Source organism: Lactuca sativa, chromosome 4 (assembly GCF_002870075.4).
Source record: "Lactuca sativa cultivar Salinas chromosome 4, Lsat_Salinas_v11, whole genome shotgun sequence".
Lineage (NCBI taxonomy): Eukaryota > Viridiplantae > Streptophyta > Magnoliopsida > Asterales > Asteraceae > Lactuca > Lactuca sativa.
Window position 1 is genome coordinate 305,420,948 of NC_056626.2, and position 20,528 is coordinate 305,441,475.

Sequence of the window (20,528 nt, forward strand, 5' to 3'; positions counted from 1 at the left end):
CAAGCCCTTTTGGCAAGTAAACATAAAGAAGGAAAGACGGTGTGTGCACACGTCCTAGGGATGAAGTCACACATTGATAGGTTAAGAATGTTGGGATCCGTTGTCTGTGAGGAAATGGCTGTTGATAGGGTTCTTCAGTCACTTCCTAACTCGTACAGTGAGTTCGTAAGAGAGTACTATATGATGAACCACGACGTGACCCTTATAGATCTCACATATATGCTTATTGCTGTTGAATCAGCAATGGTTTGGCGCAATAGAAAAGCAAAGTTGATTGGTGAATTTGCCTTCAAGACCTCTATGGATATAGATAAGGGCAACGAAAGACATGCTATGATCGAAAAGTTTGATCATAAGAGAAAGGCAATGTCTGAAGCAGTTCCATGTCATGTTCCAAAAGAGTCAATTTGCTTTTATTGCCAAGAGAAAGGGCATTGGAGACGAAGCTGCCCCATTTACCTAAGAGATCTAAGAGATGGGAGAGTCGAAACGTATGGCTCTAATATAGGTAAAATCCATTAACTAACTCTCTTAAGCTTCTATTCTAGATTCTTAATACATAATGTGATAAGATTACAATTGATGTTTTGTAGGATCAAAGAAAAGAGAGGAAGCTTAAAGGAAGAAGTGAGCAGAATCTAACCGTGAATGAATGGATTTCGATCGCATTTCTCGAAGATTAGATTCTTGAGCTACTACTTAGAGTTAGAATTAGATTGCTAAGAAAATTTTATTAGCATAGTTTTTCAAAGAATTGCATTGTAAGGACAAATTTTTCCGCAAAAAAATAAATTTTGATTTTATATTATTTATTTATCCTTGCAATGGCATATATGAAAAATTGATGTCTGAATGTTTCTGTTATTAGCAATAATGGATTTGGTTCTTATTTATGTTATTTATGGAAAGTCGAGAATTTACCAAATAGGGAGAGTTTCTCATAACCCAAGTTTCAATTGGACAGAATTTGGAATCATGCAACTTGGTTGCATGATGAATGAGAAATTTCATATTTGGAAATTAGACTAATTCATTGACAAAGTGTCAAGTGAAGGACTAGGAGATCAAGTACACAAAGTTGTGTGTTGATCAAGTTCACCATAAGAGTAACAAAGATATTCGTCATGATTTACTAAGGTTTAGTAAATATGATTATACTTATAAGATTAAGTATAATTTGGAATTGATTAAAAAAGGTTTAAATCAATAGCAAAACGAATAAGAAGAATCAAGTAGGCAAAAGGATACAAGTTTCTCCATTCTCAGAAGAAGGGAGAGTACCTTTTATGCTTTATGATAGGTCTTAATGATTAAGAGCCATATCTCAATTGATCCTCTAAGTGAGTCTTAGCACAATTGTATGTCTAAGAAGAGGAATCAAGAATTGAAGAAATGGTTAAATCAAAAGGTCAATCGTACTTCGTTCCAATAACAAGTCTTAGAGTTAAGATTGTGACAATGAGTGACAAGTATTAAGAAGGTTTATAACATTCATCAAATGTGGAAAGTTGTGACGTCTTGGATAAGACAAAGACCAACTAGGTCCAATTTATGAAGTGTTTTGATAAAAGCTACACTAACTCTTGAATATTTGTTTGTCAATAAATGTTTATTGACAAAAGAATCTTATATGTCAAGGAGTCAGTGGGAGTTTTAATGGTCTTGAAAAGTTTCAAGAACAAATCAAATAAACCTTACCGATCATCACTAGCACACGAGTTGTGGTTTACAACCTATCGTGTTGACATTATTTTGTTTCTGTGCCATTCCACTTGAGTTAATTATGCATGTGAGTTCTATGAGTTCTCATTTTGAATGCATAAAAGGAAAGGACCTTGATCAATGGAAAGTACATTGATAAGAAAAAATGAGTTGCTTAACTACTTGGAAGACATGGTGGGCAGCTGTGCTACCATAAAGGCAAGAAATCGAGATCAAGAAAGTTCGATCCATATGAGTTTGAATTTGTCGTAAGCTTTGGTTTTGACAAATTCACATGGATAGGAACAAATACACCGTTAAATCTAAGTGTCATAAGATTTCCTCCTTCATGAAAATGATTGTGAGGAAATGCTTTCACTAAGAAAGATTTTAAGAAGATAGTGATTATAAAATTGCATTCTCGAATTCAATTATGGTTACGGTATCCCTTTCCATGATTTGAATTGTGAGGTTTGGCAATTAGTCTTAAGTGTTTAGACACACATATGAACTATCGAAGGCAAAGGTGTATGAGTTCAAGAAACCTTGATAAATGATTATCAAAGCACTAAGTATTAGAAACATGAACTTAAGAAATTCAATAAGTATTGTTTTTCTGAAAGTTAAGCTATTTCTGAATACATGTCGAAGCTATTGGGAGCATAAGTGTTATGTTCATCATGATAGTGGGAGCATAAAAGTTATGATTATATGATTATTAAGGCACCTATTGCAAGTTGGCAATATTAATTATAGAAAACAAGAGTTATACCTTGCAAAGTCATAAGGGTTGTAATGTTGTTTTGCTATAATTAAGGGAGAGAATATTATGCTTCATTTCAAATCTAAAGGATTAGGTTGAGAAATGTTAACAAATTTAGTTAAAGGTAAATAGTGTGTTCTTAAAATTTCGATTATGATTACAACATTCCTCTTCACAATTCGAATTTTGAGAACATAGCAAATAAAACATTATGCGTCGTGTCCCATACGCTTCGAGTATAGGACCGATTGCAAATGCTTTAATGTTTGACCATTCTAAAATTTTCTAAATGTCTAGCGCATTTAGAGGAAAAAAGGACTAGAATCGGTTTAGACTAAAAATAATTAAACAACTATCAAAGAACAATCCAAGTTCGACGAGGATTGGTTGCTTGTTAGTAGTTGGAAGTATAGTATTGGAAGATATGGAAATGTTTTCATATTGGATGGACCATGTCGACATTACTAGGAATAGATAAGATTCAATTAAGAATAAGTTGTCATATGGAAAATATGGAAATGTATCCACATTGGGAATTGAATATTGATAATCTATGACTAGATTAGAAACTTTTATGCAAAAGGATGTTCAAAGGAATGTACTTTGAGTGAGAGACATCATATCTAAGGAATTTTCTTGTAACAATTTCCGATAAAAGACTTTGTAATATCATTGTCAATAGTCTTTGTGACTTTTGTGCAGTGACATTACGAAAGTATAAGTTGCATAGAATGTTAGAATCTAGCATATTCTATAAGTACCAAGAATTTGATATTCTTTCACTTATGAAAAGGATTTGGAGTTGTGAAATGAGAATGATTGGAAATGTGTTCAATGTGATCTATTTCACAAAGTAAGAGCCATAGGTAAACATTGTGTGCATGCTAGGAGCATGGGACAAGTTTTGTAATTCAAGCAAGAAGTTGATTACCCGAAATGACAAATAATGAGTAATCAATATGGTGATAAATAAAAGGCGTTTTATTTATACTCAAAGGTTTGAGGCCATATGGGATTAGTATTATTCTTGTGTTTCACATTTCCATGTTTTGACGTCCAGAATAATTGAGTTTATTAAGAATAATCGAATTATTCGAACGGGCCACAGTCGTTCATATGTTGGAAGTAGATATGAATGAAGACTGTCGTGAATTGGTGTGTGCATTATCTAAAGAGCATTAGACATAAGCAAATGTCTGCTGCAACATTCATGAGTGCTTATGAATGTGATTTGAGCATTGGATTAAACCCACGCTCACTTGGATCACTCCATGAATTGTATCACGAGTGATTGGTGAGATGATAACATCTTATATTCTTGAAACCGAGATGTGTGAGTTGTATCCTGCAAATCGGTTGCGCATTGATAATATGTAAACGCACTAGTAACTTGGTGTTATAAAACATATTGTTGTGTGTAATTCGGTAAGTGAGTGCAAGCAAGCATTGTATCAAAGTTTATCCATTCCTTTTATCCAAGGTAGGATAAAAGCGATATCTTTGGGCCCCTTGATGATTTAGTGATGACAAACGTAAATGCTCGGTCGGGCTAGGGCTAATTTGATTTGTTCAATTAGTCAGTCGTCATAAATCGGGAATCGAGATATAGTACAAAGAGAATGATTTGAAATCATATCTCATATGATATCTAGAATGGAGGAATATATGATCCCTTATCTAAGGACACGTGTATCTGATATGATCAGAGTTGATAGCGGCTTTGGAAAGCTACGATTGCAGATCAGGATCTGTAGTCATACGCAGAATAGTTACTAGACTTATCCAAGTGGAAGACTGTTGGATTAGTGTCTAAGTCCATAACTATTTTGGTATGTACTTGACCCGATGGTGCATGGTCCTTTTGGGTTGCCTTCACCAAAGCAACTTGATTGGAGACATAACTAGAGAGAGAGGTTATTATGATTTATTAATATGTTATAAGAATAATATATTAAAGGAGAAATCATATTTGTTTAATTAATATTGGTCAATAATTAATTAAGAATTAATTTTGTGATCAAATGTAATTAATTAAACTAGAGGGGCTGAATTGTAATTATGTGATAGTTGCAAAATAGGGCAATGGTTATCCTTGTTAAAGGATGGACGAATTCAAGGATAAGGATATCCTTAAAATCGTCCAAGGTCCGAGAGATAGGGATTTTCAAGGCTTATCTTATGGTTGCTTGATGGGCAAGTAACTAGATAAGGATAAGGACTGAAACCCTAATCCCAACCCTATATAAAGACCCCTAAGGCCTTAGGATTTCGTGCACTTGATCCCTAGAGCATCTAAGGACGAATTTCTACCTCTCTCCTCTCTCTTTATACCTTCTCCACTTGCTTATGGTGTTTGTAAGCCATTAGAGGAGTAACACTTGTGACTCTAAGCCTTCCAAAGTCAATACAAGGAGATTTGGGATTTTTATTGCTACATAACAATCAAGTTAACATTATAAACCTATTCTCATGTTAATATGATTATTTGAATGCTAGAATTAGGGTTTATAGTCTTGGATAACAAGCATGTACAATAGAGAAACCTAGATCCAAGCATTGGGGTTTGTATGAGCACATAGGATGTCTTATGACTAAAACCCATCAGCTTCAGCAAACGATCCACATACCTTTGCATTTTCTGCATGTGGGTCGTGACGGATTCTTCGTCCTTCATCCTGGTTGTTATAGTGGAGCAGATTATTTCATATTGCTCTTGACGAGCACTCTTATGGTATCTTTCCATCATATCTTGGTGCATCTCAAAAGGGTAGTAGTCCTCATAGGACTTCTGGAGTTCAGCTGTCATGGTGGCCATCATGATCCATGCCACTTTGGTGGCATCTCTTTCATGAATCCGGAAGTCAGCGATCTCCTGAGGAGTAGTAGTGGACTCATCAATCTCCTTCAGCTCCTTATTGAGGACATATTCCTTGTCCTCGTAGTGAGTCACCATCCTAATGTTCCAGATCCAATCCATAAAGTTGGAACCATCGAAGATGACCCTCCCACACAGGTTCATGAGGGAAAAGGAGCTGGTAGGATTTGAGCTAGAAGCAGTGTTGTTGGAAGACATCTGAAAAGAAGAGAACAAGTTTAGTTTAGTTATAAAGATAGTCCTTAATAAAACAGCCAAATGTAATATTAAGGCTAGGATCCAATGATAATATACTATAACTTAGAAGAGGTATGTCGTAATTTAAGCTATAACATATTTGAAAGGTAGGTGAATGACGATTCACCAATTTCCACCATGAAAAACGAAATATAAATATTAGGTTTTTTAAATCGTTCTTAGAAATTCCTAGATTCTTTTGAGATTCAATGAACTTTTCAAAGGCATGTTTCAATCTCGAGTGTACCCTCCAAGTTTAGTGACTGGGATACCGAGGATCACAAAACGAGGTGTGAAGTAACCATGCAAATCACTTGGTACCCTTAAAGTTTATCACTTAATCGATGTGTCGGCTAACCACACGCGCTCCACCAATACTATGATAATATTTAAACCACCCTATACCTACCTTGTTAAGTCCAAGTTAGTGTGTCGGTTAACCACACACGCTCCACCAACGACTTAAACAAAGTGTAAAGTGTAATTTCATGGATTAGCACCTTATTCACATTTTCCTAAAGTAACTAAGATTGAGAATTTAATAAAACATTTAGTTACTTTATAATATTCATCATACTTTTAATGAGAATTTATAATTCCTTGTCCAACCCATTCGGCTAACGACCCTCCACCGATCAAGGAAGCAGCATGTGAGAGTTGACACCCATTAAGCTACTATTTTATAGGCAGCAACCTTATACCCCCCTTATAGACCGGCTTCGTGAATGAGGCCTACTAACGGTAAGACGACTTGCTCTTATACATACATATATATATATATATATATATATATATATATATATATATATATATATATATATATATATATATATATATATATATATATTAACTTATAATATTATAAAGTATAAGGGTTGATTTTTAACTTTTAAAAATCTAGGGGTTGGAACTAAAGTTTATTATGTGACTTTACATGTTCCAAAACTAGAGGGCGAAGAGACTCTTATGAGTCATTAAAATGAAGACTCTTCATTTTATAACTTATGTGTTCTTTTATTGGCTTTTAACACAAAGAGACTTTTGGTTATCCATAACTTGAGGACAAGGTATGGACTCCATTAAAACACATAAAGATCATGAATTAATCATAAAAACAAATAACTCCTATGATCTATCAAGAACTCATAAGAACATGAACATTCATATCAAAATTTCAAGAACATATGAACACATATAATCATGTACTTTTGATATTAGCCATTAAAAATTGATTAGAACAACCATTACACCACCTAAAATAAGTTTTATAGCACCAAAACAATTTAGGGTAATGTTTCTAGTCCATTTCCAGCAGCACAAATCGAATTTCTGCTTCCTTCATAGCCAACTCGTCGAGTGCACGAACTGACTCGCCGAGTTGGTTGCATTTTCACTTGGACTCGTCGAGTCCTCCCCATGGACTCGTCGATTCCCCTATGCAGACAACAAAAAAAATCAATTTTCAACACTATTTAGCATCAAGTATTCACAAAAAAACCAGTCTCTGATACCACTGATGGGTTTTGAGCATTCTAACACCCCTAAGTGTACATGCAACCCTACAAAAACCTTAGATCTATGTTTGTCTAAAATACATGCAAAATATGATTTCCAAGGTCCATAAACCTATCTAGCATACATGGGGAACTTTTATTCTAAAACATGGCTAGAATTACATACCTTGTAGTTGATTTGATTCCTTGAAAACCTTGAGAGCCTAGCACCCCAAGTGTGATGCCTCAAATTCTTCACAGAACACCAAATGCTTTGGAATGACTTTGAGAGAATGTGTAACACTCTAAAACTCGGCCCAGCCCTCTTGTAACTTAGTGTAGCTGATTTTGGTAGAGAACATGTTGCTTATATAGTGTGTCACATCTAGGGTTACACCATGTAAACCCTAATGTGTCATGACTCTTCATTTCCATGACCCATGGGTTTGTAACTCTCATGGAGCATCCATGGAGCATCCTATGGGTTTAACCCAACTTGATAATCCATGGAGCCTTTTAGACCACTATACAAGTGATGGATGATTTACATAATCAACCCATATATTTAATTAGTTATCTTTTGATCACTTAGTTAATTCCAAATTAATTCTTGATCAATGCTAATTAAACAATACTATTAATATATTAGAACTTATAATATATTAATAAACCACAAGTGTTATTTCTCTCATTTAGTCTATCCAAATGCATGATATCATGCAACCCAAATGGACCATGTCGGGTCGGGTCAAGTACATACCATAAATAGTTATGGACTTAGACACCTTATCCAACAATTCCTTATGGAATGAAATAAGATCTTGTAAGTGGAATCTTTATTTCAATGAAAATTTTCAAAGAGTTTGAATTTTAATAAATGAAGATTAGCCATATATATATATATATATATATATATATATATATATCATAGCTAGTCGGGGTAATTGGAATCTTTATTTCAGTGAGAAAGTTCAAGGAGCTTGAATTTCGAGAAACATAGATGAGCCTTATATATGTCAATGCTAGTGGGAGCATTTTAATCACCCTTGTGTTGTACATAGTACGATTCACAGGAAACTCTATTCTAACTTGGCAAGTGTAAAAGCTTGGCTTGGTATGTGAATTGTTTTCCTATGATAAACATGGGAGATACAAAACAAGTGCATAATATAAGATCTATGGAGATAGATCTAAATGATTCATTCGATTAAGCCTAAGTACATGGAGTCTTGAGGAAACTCGACATGCAAAACTAAAAAGGATGCTTAATAAGACATGGCATGGCATTGATCGATCCATTCTATAAGCAAGTGTCACTACCAAGTCTGACAGTCAGACAAAGTCAAGAGGCATTACATTTGCAAATGAATTGGCTTAAACACTTTTAGGTTGGTTTGTTTTAAACTTTAGAACTTAAAGCAATATAATTGTTAATTCGATTTCGCGATTATTAGGTGGAGATCTTAATATATGATAGAGTTCAGTCATTTCAATTAGCTTATCACTATGTTCTCCTTTTGCATGTTTGGAACCCACTTCCCGAGTATTAATTTACTTAAGCGTCCACATTCGGTCATACTATTGGCAATAGGTAGAGATTCAAGATTGTCATGAGTATTGGTGGATTGTCCAAAGTGAATGGACGTAACATACAGATTACGCTAACACTCATGAGTACTTAACAGAGATTTAAGTATTGGACCAACCCGCGCGTAGAGATTACTTCATGGATCTAGTCATGAGTAATTCTAAGACGATAATATCTTCTATTCTTCAAACCTAGATACATGTGGGGTTTTACTCTATGATTATATTATGCATTGGTCTACTCCAACTCTATCCGTAACTCGTGGTTGTAAAGGGTATGTCCATGTGTGACATGATGAGTAGACAAAACCTATATATTCGAAGTTTATTTGTTCCTTCTGCCTTAACAGGAGAAGTTATATCTATTTGTTCAATTTAGTAGTGATATGTAGTCGTCACAAATCTATATCAGGAAACATAATCTTGAATTCTAAGATTGACCATTATCCCTGTCGTGAATTCATATAGATCAAGAGTTTGGTAGTTGCATTGGATGGCTAACTCTCTGTTGATTATTGGAGAAATATTGGTCATCGTATAGTTGATGACTTGTCCAAGTGGGAGACTGTTGGAAATAGTGTCCAAGGTCATTAATTATTGGTAATATTTCTAATAATAACAAGGTCCTTTTAGGTTGCCCTCAAGACCCAAATGGAGTAGAATAAATAAAAGAGGAATTGGTTTATTAATTATTATGGTTAATAATTAATTAGAAACTAATTGGAAAATATTTTAGGAATTAATTAACAGTTTAATTAATTAAAGAGTTGAATATTTATTAATCGATAGTTGGTTAATCAGGAATATTCTATAACCCTTATGGAATTAGGGTTGGATGAAAATCACTCCATCCCACATGGGGAAAGGAGTAAATTTCAGGTTAGGCTCCTATCCTAATTGGGAAGGAGTACAAAACCTAGGAAGGTATCCATGGCTATAAATAGGGTCTTAAGGATTTCATTCTTCCTTGCAGCTTGGCTTGAAGTTTCTCCAACTATCCCCCCCCCCCCCACCCCCATAGGGACGATATCAAACCCTCTTAGGGTTTATGAAATTGACTTTTCTCCTAGTTATTTTTATTCCACTCTTTGGTGTCATTGGGTGTGATACCATTAGAGGGATTCTGGTTTAGGTCCTCTCATCCAAGAAACTTCGTCGAGGACAATATTGTTGGATTAGGTGTCTAAGCCATTAACTATAATTAGTATAAACTTGAACTGATAGTAGCACGGTCCTTTTGGGTTGCCCTCAAACCTAGCAATTGGACAGGATGATTTTTGGATAGAGGATAATTTATTATTTGATTAATAAATTGAAATAAATTGTTTATCAATATATTATGTAAATGATATATTAGTTAGAAATAGTAATATTTAATTAATAATTAATCAAAAATAAATTGGAATTAATTAAAAGTGCAAGGACTAAATGTGCAATTATTAAATAGTTGAGAAAAAGGCTTCAAAACCTTCCATAAAGGGGCGAATGGTTTTAAGGGATTCTTTGGAGATCTAGAATTATTCTTGTAGAATAATTAGGAAGCTAGATAATTACCAAAAGTAAGATCATGTTATTTATTAGTTTGAGGCTTATCTAGGGTTTCCTTGTTGCACTATATAAAGGGACCTATGCATTGTATATTTTGTCCACTCCTTCCTTAAGAGGGATCCAAAATTTTCATCCTCCCTCTCTCCTTATTATCTTCATTACTATCTTGGGTGTGAACCACTAGAGGCACGACAATTGTGGTGCTTGCTTTCAAAGGATCAAAAGGTATGTTTTCTTCTTTCTTTTTAGATTTTAGAAAATAACTAGGGTTCCTTAGGGTTCTTATTTGATATTCATAGTTATAAATTCAATAGAGAAAGCATAGATATTTATTAGGGTTGCATGCACACTTAAGAGTTTAAGTTTATTTGTTTTGCATAAAACCCATCAGTGATCTCAGAGGTTGGCTTGTTTTCTATTGAATTGTTATAATTATTGAATTGATAAAATTAGGATTTATTGCAATTAAACCCTTTTAGGCCAAGGATTTTGAAAAAATAGGATTTCTTGGACCCTAAGTTTCAAAATTTTGGTAAGATATGAAACCCAAACCTTGCCTCCTAAGTGTTCGATTTGGAGGGGTTCCTTTCCCCTTAAGATTTCGAGAATAAGGTAAGGATTGAAATCCTTACCTTCCTCCCCAACTATACCATTATGACATCCCTACTTTCACGGCCAGAAAAGACCGATTTGTTTAAGCTTATTTAAAAATCAGAGTATCATTTTTGAAGAATATTATTGCGGAATTTGTTCCCAGAAAACATGATAAAGATGTTATCAAAGCATTTCCGAAGAAATGTATTTTATTTATATTAAAACATTGGGTTTCATCGTTAATACAAAAACATAAGCATAACAAAATATTACATGCCTTACCGTAATTAAACTAGTGGCTTAATACTCCTCGAATCTCTCAGTAGAATGTATCTTTCGTATAGCTACATATGATACAATAAACTAAGTGATCCAGGTTGGGAAACCTGGTGAGTGCATAGGGATTTCAACCCCACATTGTTATATAATATATATATATATATATATATATATATATATATATATATATATATATATATATATATATATATATTGAACTCGCAATATACAATTCCACCTCATATAAGCAAACTTTCCCCACCCCGTCGATCCTCACAACGACACAATCCGTACTCTCAGATCTAAAATTAAAAGCTTTACCTAATCCATACTCCCGGATCAGCTATGTCTAATCCATGCTCTCGAGTCAATGACAAATGACTATGCCCACTCCATACTCTCAGACTAGGGACGAATAACTATGTCTAATCCATGCTCTCATATCAATGAAAAATTTTAAACTTCTACCCTCCATGTATATCTCACCCGTACTCATAAGAAGATACTACCCAATATTCATCTTAATTAATTTAGGTTTATTCTACAGCCTAAATCATCATATATTATCATATATGCTCTTAACACGTATTTCGGGCAATATCAAATATTTCACAAATAAACATAATTAATACTTTAATTAATACATGTATTGAAATCATGTTCATGAAAGGACTATGCACCCACTTGTTAAAGTGACGACTCAAAACTGGGACAACTCTTCACTTCTAGCAATTGTCTTCTCCTTTGACGAAACCTATTATCATTATCACTAAGTTTTAATCTAATATTTATTGCAACTAATTGTTAGTCTAGATTTATCATTAACTCAAAGTCTACTTCACGATCTATCAAGTAAGGATCAGCCATGTAGGATAGTTGGGAGGCTGGACCATTTCAACGTATAGCTTTCTGAAATCCAACAACCAAGCCAACATGACCATTCTAGGCACTTCTCCCATAAGTAAATCAATCAATATAATGAATTGGAATTACTGATAAATCTTATTTATAGGTTCATAATAACGACTTATGACTATAGATATAAGTTACACTGAAAATAGAATAGTGTAGCTTAACTTACCGGACTTTTACTGAAAATCAGGAAATTATGCGGGTAGAACTCCGAATCTAATAACTTCTTTTCGTCGACTTTTTGACGACTCAGAGTTTCTCTATCACAACCTAAAACTAGGAGAAATTGAACAAGAAAGAAAGAAGAATTCTAGAGAGAGTTTAGAGGAATTGAGTAAGAAAATATGTTCCTCCCCAAAACATAGATTTTCTTAATTTTAAGGCACTAATCGCTAAGTAATCGATGGGTTTCTCTAGTAATCGATGATATATCTCATTCTCATTCAAATATATGCCTAAAAACTACCAAAAAAAAAAGTTGAAAAAACAAATAGAGAATGTAAGAAATCCATACCCGGTCACTATATCCATCGCCAAAAATGTTGAATTCATCCGTCTGATCCATCTACATTTGTCGGCGATTCACAAACAAAGATCCACCAAAGAAATGACGATGCACGGAGGTTCGACGAGGAAGAAACTAGGAATGAAAGCCCTAGCTCGGAATCGACATGGCTTTACTATCTAAGGTTCCACAGAGGTGCCTATGCAGACCTCGTTAAGTGCTCTGTAGAATCAGAAAATTTACATAAATAAACCTCATATAATTATTGTTTTTCCATTCCTCGGAGCTTACATATGCCGAATGCATTTCTATAGCCGGAAAATCAAATTTTTGTGTCTAAAATTTGAAATTTGCCCCAAAATTTATCTATTGCTGGAAAAATCCCAAAAACATATATTTACAAGCAATTAGCGGGGGACATAGACAAAGTTATGGTCAGGAAATTTCAAAAACAAAAAACAAACGTGGGACTAAATCTATAAATTTATGTATACCATAAGGACTATTTATAAACAAAACTACAAAAATGGTCTCTGTGGTATGCATTTGTTTTCAGAAAAATGTCTAAACAACTAAACTTTTGGATTGATAGTCATTTTGAGCTAGTTTCTTATGTATTTAGTCTATCGGAAAACCGAAAAGACTAAATTGTCCTTCTAATATATTTTTTATGTTTTTCTATTTAATTAAAAGTTTTATTAAATTTAGATATAGCGCCCACCTCTCTCTCTCTCTCTCTCTCTCTCTCTCTCTCTCTCTCTCTCTCTCTCGCAAGCGCGCGCACGCGATGAAATCCCCAACATCCCTTACAAACCGAACCTATCTCTTTTTCTTTCTACTAATCGAACAATCATACACAACAAAAGTACCACTGTTTCCCTTTCTCTGATGAAATACCACTATTGGCCAAGGTGATTCTGAAGCTTCAAAACCACCATGAGCAATGTAAACGCCCATAAAGGTAGCGTAACACGACTGGATTTGGACTTCAAGGAAGCTCTTGAATTGAATGTGATTGCCAGATCTGGAAATGTCTATAAAAATGAGCTTTTCAGCCTTGTTTTAGAACAAAACAAGACCCACAAATCTAAACCAAATATACGCATGGCCCATGTTTCAAATCATACAAAAGATGAACTATTGAAAGAAATGAAGAGCATGGAAGATGATTCACACCATGAACATGAGTGTAGAGTATAATTAGGGTTAAATGCGAGACCTGAAATATGAGTAATGAGACATTGATGATTGAGTATTTTTGAAAATATTAACAGTAGATTATATGAATGAATGAGTGGTTTAGTGTTTATATGAATGAATGAGTGGTTTAGTGTATATATGAATGAATGAGTGGCTTAGTGTTTACAACAACAAGCAGCCTTGAAAAAAGTGAGAGGAAACTGTTTGAAGTTTGAATTAATGTGTAATCAGTGTGTGAGTGAGAGATGTTGGTCATCTCCTATTTTTTTAATTATTAAAATAAATAAATAAGTATTAATTTTTTAGAAAAATAATAATAAAAGTAAATACACCATGGGTATTACCGTCATTTCAATTTTAGGAAGGACCAAATACGCAATGAAAATAGCTAAAAAGAACCACTAATCTACAACAAATTGGGGTTTGAACCAAAACCCCCCAAAAGAAAATACATACCATAGGGCCGTTTTTACACTTTTTTCCTATTTATATAAATTTACTCGATTAATTTTTTTATAGGAAATTGACTTATTAAGGTAATTAACTTTTCGGTTTCTTCACATCTGGGTAACTATTTTTTTACACATCTAGGTATGATGTAGCAGATTATATCCTATCATAATGGTCATATGTGAATGCTTTCAACAAGTTCGTTACCTAGATGTGTACAAAAACAAAAGTTACCACGATGTGAACAAAACGAAAAAAATACTTACCCTGATAAGTCAATTTACATTTTTATTAAGATAGTCGGTCATAATGTTTGCAGTATTAATAGATTCAGTTAAATTTCCTTAAAACAATATATATGACCATTTAAATTGGTCACGACATGTTGGGAGCCATTTTTTGTAGCATAATTATCAAATACCCGTATATATATATATATATATATATATATATATATATATATATATATATAGAGAGAGAGAGAGAGAGAGAGAGAGAGATAGAGAGAGAGAGAGAGAGAGAGAGTCAAGATCAAATAAGAAGGAAAATTTTGGTAGGAAGGTAAGAAGTTTTTTTTTGTTTACATATTTTTTTAGCGAACATACAAAATGAATCATTAGATGATTCAAAGCTAAAATGATTCACAAGAAAATATTCTCAAAAAAACATCTTCATGATTCATTTTTAAGTAAATTAAGAAAAAATTCACTTTTATGAATATTTTAGTGAATAACAACAAAATCATTGTATAAATGAGTTATCGGTGTGTTTTTTCGAGATTTTTTTTTGTTAATCATCTTATTTTTGATTCATCTAGTGATTCATTTTTTTTGTTCGTTAGAAAAGTATGTAGAACAAAAACTTCTTACATTCCTACCAAAAAAAAATTTCTTACCGGATCTATATCATATATATATATATATATATATATATATATATATATATATATATATATATATATAGATATATAGATATATATATATATACACACACACACTAGCCGTTTGCCCGCGCTAAGCACCGGGCGGCAAAAAGTTTCTTTCGGAAGATAGTTTTTATGTGATGATTAGTTTCCTTTAGACGTGAGCTATTCATTGCGGCCATTTGGTAGACTATTTTGTGTTGAATAGTTCATTTCAACAGATAGTTTCTTGCTAGGTGCATAGTCATACAATACGACAAAAGTTGAGTCTACATCTCAAATAATTCATCTAATAGTTCATACTTGATTTTACTATATATAAATAACAACAATCTGCAACCATGTAGTTTTGTACATTTATAACATGTCCAATATATAAACTACACCAATCTACAATCATGTTGCTTCATCTGCTAGCCCTGCATTAAACATCAAATGAGCATCTAAGATACATATTTGAAGAAATTGTAAAATAATAAGTTGTTGATTATACCTTGTTAATCACATAACAGTTCTTTCTACACAACATTTGATGTGTAGATTCCATCATTATCAAACGTTTTTTCCGGCTTTACTAATACCTTGGTATTGACACGTGATATTCCTCTGGACAATGCCACATAAAGTTGGCCATGTGAGAATATCGATTCTGGTAGATAAACACCTACATTTGGAATTGTTTGTCCTTGAGCTTTATTCATTGTCATAGAGAAACTAAGCTGAATTGGAAACTGTGTTTTGTTAAGTTTGAATGGGAACATCTCATCGTCAGACAGACATAGAGGAATTCTTGGTAAAAACCCTATTTTTCCAGCATGTTGGCCAACAACTATCTCTGCATCAATGACATTTTGTTGGGAAGCTCTACATATCAATCTGGTGCCATTACATAACCCAGTTGAAGGATCGATATTTAGCAAAAGTATTACAGGGCACCCAATGTTTAACCGAAGATAATGAGGGGGTACACCACTAACATTTAGCGAGTTCAAATATTCCATTGGATATAAGTTATTTTTGTCATATTCTCCTTCATTAAAACTATAGTAAACTTTTTGCTCACCAGAAAATCGTTCGATCAACTTATTATTAATCTCATCAACACTTTCATTTTTAGTTGACAGTATCGCCCTCGAAATGATAAATTGTGAATCGGCGCCGTTAGATTGCAAAGAAGGAAATATTGGATCAATCAGAGCGTCCACTGGTTTAATTTTATCAGTGCATGGAATGGACATGTTATCAGGTATACGAATATAGGACTCGTCCAATGTTTCCTCCTTTCCATCACCGACTCGTAATAAAAAATCAGAAAACCATGGGTCATTTACCACTCTCGTGTTGATATTTAATTGAAGCCTTTTAACTGAAGCCCATAGAGGTGACATTCGTAATATAGAGTCGAAAATTTGTGCTCGAGTGCCATGTCTCACGACCGGCAACACTTGTCTAAAGTCACCTCCCATAACCATTATCTTTCCACTGAAAGGGAGCTTCTTATATGTGATGTCTTGCATTGTCCGATCAACTTCTTCTACTGCGTGCCTCTTAGCCATTGCTACTTCATCCCATATGATTACCTTTGCCTCGTGAAGTATCTGAGCCTTCCCACCTTGTTTAGTGATCTTGCACATCGAGTTATTATCAATATTGAGGGGAATTCCAAATCGTGAATGAGTTGTTCTCCCTCCTGGCATGTTGTTAGCCGCAACACCTGACGTGGCAGTTGCATGTGTAATAAGACCACGAGCACGAATATTGGCCAACAAAGTTTTGTACAAAATTGTCTTTCCAGTTCCAACGGGATCATCTATGAAGAACACACCCATAATATTTTGATCCACATGCCTTATTATCTCATCATATGCAAACTTTTGGTCTAGATTGAGAGAGTCTCGCACATGTAAGTCTTTATATTCCACATTTATAGAGTATTCTTCTTGCACCTCACGATAGCCTCTTGATTGTAAATCGATGTGTGCACTGACATTTGGAAGGTCGTAATCACTAAGCTTTTTACTCATAGATTCTAGGAAGACTCTAATGTCGATGAGGACCCTATTTTGCACTCGTTCGGCACATCCAAATTGTTTCGTATAATCTTCAGAAAGACAATCATAGTGGCCGTTCCATAACTTGCAAACATTTCCTGGTTCACAAAAAATTAGCATCATCGCAAATAACCTTCTAAGTGCGCTAGGAAATTGAAATAAGGAAGCCTCTACAAGACATTGTGATAAATTATCATCGGTCTCTATTAAACCTCTTTCAAGAGCTGCTTTTCAAAATATAGGGTGTAATACACCATTGGCTGTGTATAAATCTTCAAAGCAGGTAGGCCCAGTAATATGACATAAAAGCAGGCGTAGGTAATCTCTCTCCTTCAGCTGGATTAGCATAAACAAGTCGACCAATCATTGATTTATGTTCCCTGGTCGTCCAACAATGGTTCCTCCGATTCCATGTAAAATGTTTCGGAAAATCTTTATACAAATATTTTCTCGCATTGGAATCTTCTTTATTCTTCTTGAAAAATGTCGTCAACATTGAATTTTTTTTCTTTCTCCCTATCAACAATGTCTTCCATTCTGTCACTTTCTTTGAACCTAACCAACTGTTGATTTGGGAGATGTATTTGCAAGGCCATCACACAAGGGTGGATTTTTGAAAGAGGAAAGCTAAAAAGTCACCATAATGCCTCAGGAGGGGATACATAACGTGCGTCTTGAAACTTTCGTATCTCATTAATAGCAACATTTTCTTGGTCTTTATCTATATGGATAACTGGTTAGTCATGGCCCTTATAAACATATTTGAAGAGGTACTTCACATACTTTATACTCGAACAAACCTCAACGTTGATATGACAATTAAACATCGTTAACAACTTTGGGTTGTATGGAGCCACCCATCTGTTATCCAATGTTGTATTTCTTACAGTCACCTCAATTCCATTATTTCTCCTTCTATATAATGGATATGAGTCCTCTCCTTGTGATGTCTTTTCATTGAATTGCCTAGGATATCTGAAACGACATATTTTTGGCACACCCTGCATACATGGACTTTTTTCTTGTAAGCTACCACAAGGACCGTGCATCATGTGACTTTTGACAAGATCATGCATTTCAGGAAACCTTATTGGGTCGGGAATTTCCGCACACACAAGTTTTTCATAATCGTCTGGATTATTCATCTTATATCCACGTGTCATTATTAAGAGGAAATGTGCATGTGGCAATCCACGCTTTTGAAACTCGATCACATACACATATAACCCCACCACACCGATTATGTGTATCTGGAGTAAATGTACCTTGAGATCCTCTAGCATAGCATGAAAAACTCTTGCAACAAGGTCCAATCGATCTTGAGCTGACTTTCCAGGAAATAACTCATCATCAATTACTTTCCATTTTGGGTTGCACGTCATTGTAAGAAATATATCAAGCCTCCCATCATCTTGAACTAAGGCCATGGCATCCAGAAATCTTCGTCGCATGTCACGTGGACCTCCAATGAAACTTGCAGGTAACACAACTCTTTGCCCAACCCTACTTGGTTGAGCCTCACCGGCATTCAAGCAATCAACAACGCCCTGGTATAAATCGGATCTAATTTTGGTTTGGTTCTTTTCAACAAAAACCAAACTTTTAGTCTCAATCTTTATATAGGTATGTACTGCAAACTGCTGGAACAATCTCCCTCCCATCAAAATCACATTATCATTCGACCGTATCTGGAACTTGTAACAATATTACTCCTGCATACTTACAATATTTCTGCCTTTTTCTGAAGTAGATTCAGTGATACCATAATTTATGTGAAAAATATAAATTTAATATCCATATATTTAAGGCAATATGTGTTACATGTTTTAAATATGTAGAAGAATGTTAAAGGCGTACCTTCTGAACCTTCATCATTGTCTTCATTGTCACTATGAATTTCATCCATGGCGACCCCATATCTTGGTATTTTAGGATGCCATCCAGACTCACCATTGGGAAAGAATAAAGGATACGACAAAGGATCATAACAACCAAAGTGAGGTTGAATTTCAGTACTATAGTTAGACCTCCTATAGACAATAATACTTCGTTTATATGCAGTGATGTTGTCATTTCCTTCAAGCCAAATACCAGCAACCTATGCAAAGGTTTTGTTCAATAGGGTGATTAATATGATATGTTAATAATGAATATGACATATTTAATTTTAAAATGAATAAAGATAAATGTTAATATTCACACCTCAGATGTGGTCGGCTTATTGTACACCCTTTGGTCAAGTTCCACCGATGCATTCAAAGTCACTCTATAATTATCAAGCGGTCCTAGATCAAAAAGAAGTTTAAATGTTCTAACGTACGGATTCGACGCAAGAATACATGTTAGTTTTTGAATTATTCTTCTATCAACATTCTTCCAGGAGGATCTCTGTGATATTTCAGCTTCACCATCATAAAAATACAACTATAAATACCTCGATATCCCATCCCCTGAAATTAACTGATCGATATTATGATAGAGTGTTTTGTGCGCACAAAAAGTGTAAACTCCAGAAGTTATATTGGCCGATTTTTCATCCACCTTTACACCCATTGATGCGAAAGAAAAGTTTGAGTTATACGCCCTTATATTGTACCTAAAGCTTTCTTCTAGCTGCTCTTTCCTTGTGAAGAGTTGGTGCAATTCTATGGGAATAGGGGAGTATGCCAGTTTTGTCTTCCCACTCATGCAACAAAAGGTAGGGAATTCATATTGTAGTCGCTTTGCTCCACAATAAACACAAGGGTTTTGAGCCTTTAATATACGATGTCCCATACGGATGTTTTCATAAACAAAATCATATAGATCCTCCTGAAACGCGTATACTCTTCTTTTTGTCATCATAGTTCGTTGCTTTCTTCGTTGATAATATTCTTTATTATAAGTACTCGTCCTCTGAGCTGCACTTATAACACTCACAGAGGAATCTTCGTTGATATTTGTTTCGTTTGTCTCCATTGTAGTGTGACTTGTGAGTGTTGTAGGTTGACTACATCCTTCACCGTTATCTATCATTCTCATTTTGTTTTTCTCCTTTTTTCGTGCGTAATAATTTCTATTGTATCTTTTTCGATTTTCTACAAATATGTTATTTTGATAAATAGTCATATATTATAAATGCAAATATATACTCATATAAACGACATACCTTTTTCTATATCTATCGGGTTTTGGGAATCGTCATAGTTTTCGTTTCCCTTATCTACGGTCTTCATTGCACACTAAACTGGAAATATTAAGAATAAGCAGATATTACATCATCAAGAATGTAACATTTTGTAATGTAGACCATGTGATTTAGTAGTCATGTATGTGTGTGTTTCACACGAATAAAAGTGCAATAAATAATATACTCTAAAAAAAATACAAGAAACAATTATACAATACCAAAAGCTTAAAGCCTTGTGTGAT

The 20,528-nt window shown here is 34.3% G+C and overlaps 1 protein-coding gene across 1 annotated transcript; it reads right to left on the reverse strand.

Annotated features, from left to right (window-relative positions):
* Positions 1-15,584: 15,584 nt before the first annotated feature.
* On the reverse strand, positions 15,585-17,240 carry LOC111910706 (uncharacterized). Its single transcript, XM_023906533.3, has one exon. It carries the CDS (start codon positions 17,238-17,240, stop codon positions 15,585-15,587), a length of 1,656 nt encoding a protein of 551 aa, XP_023762301.3.
* Positions 17,241-20,528: the final 3,288 nt, after the last annotated feature.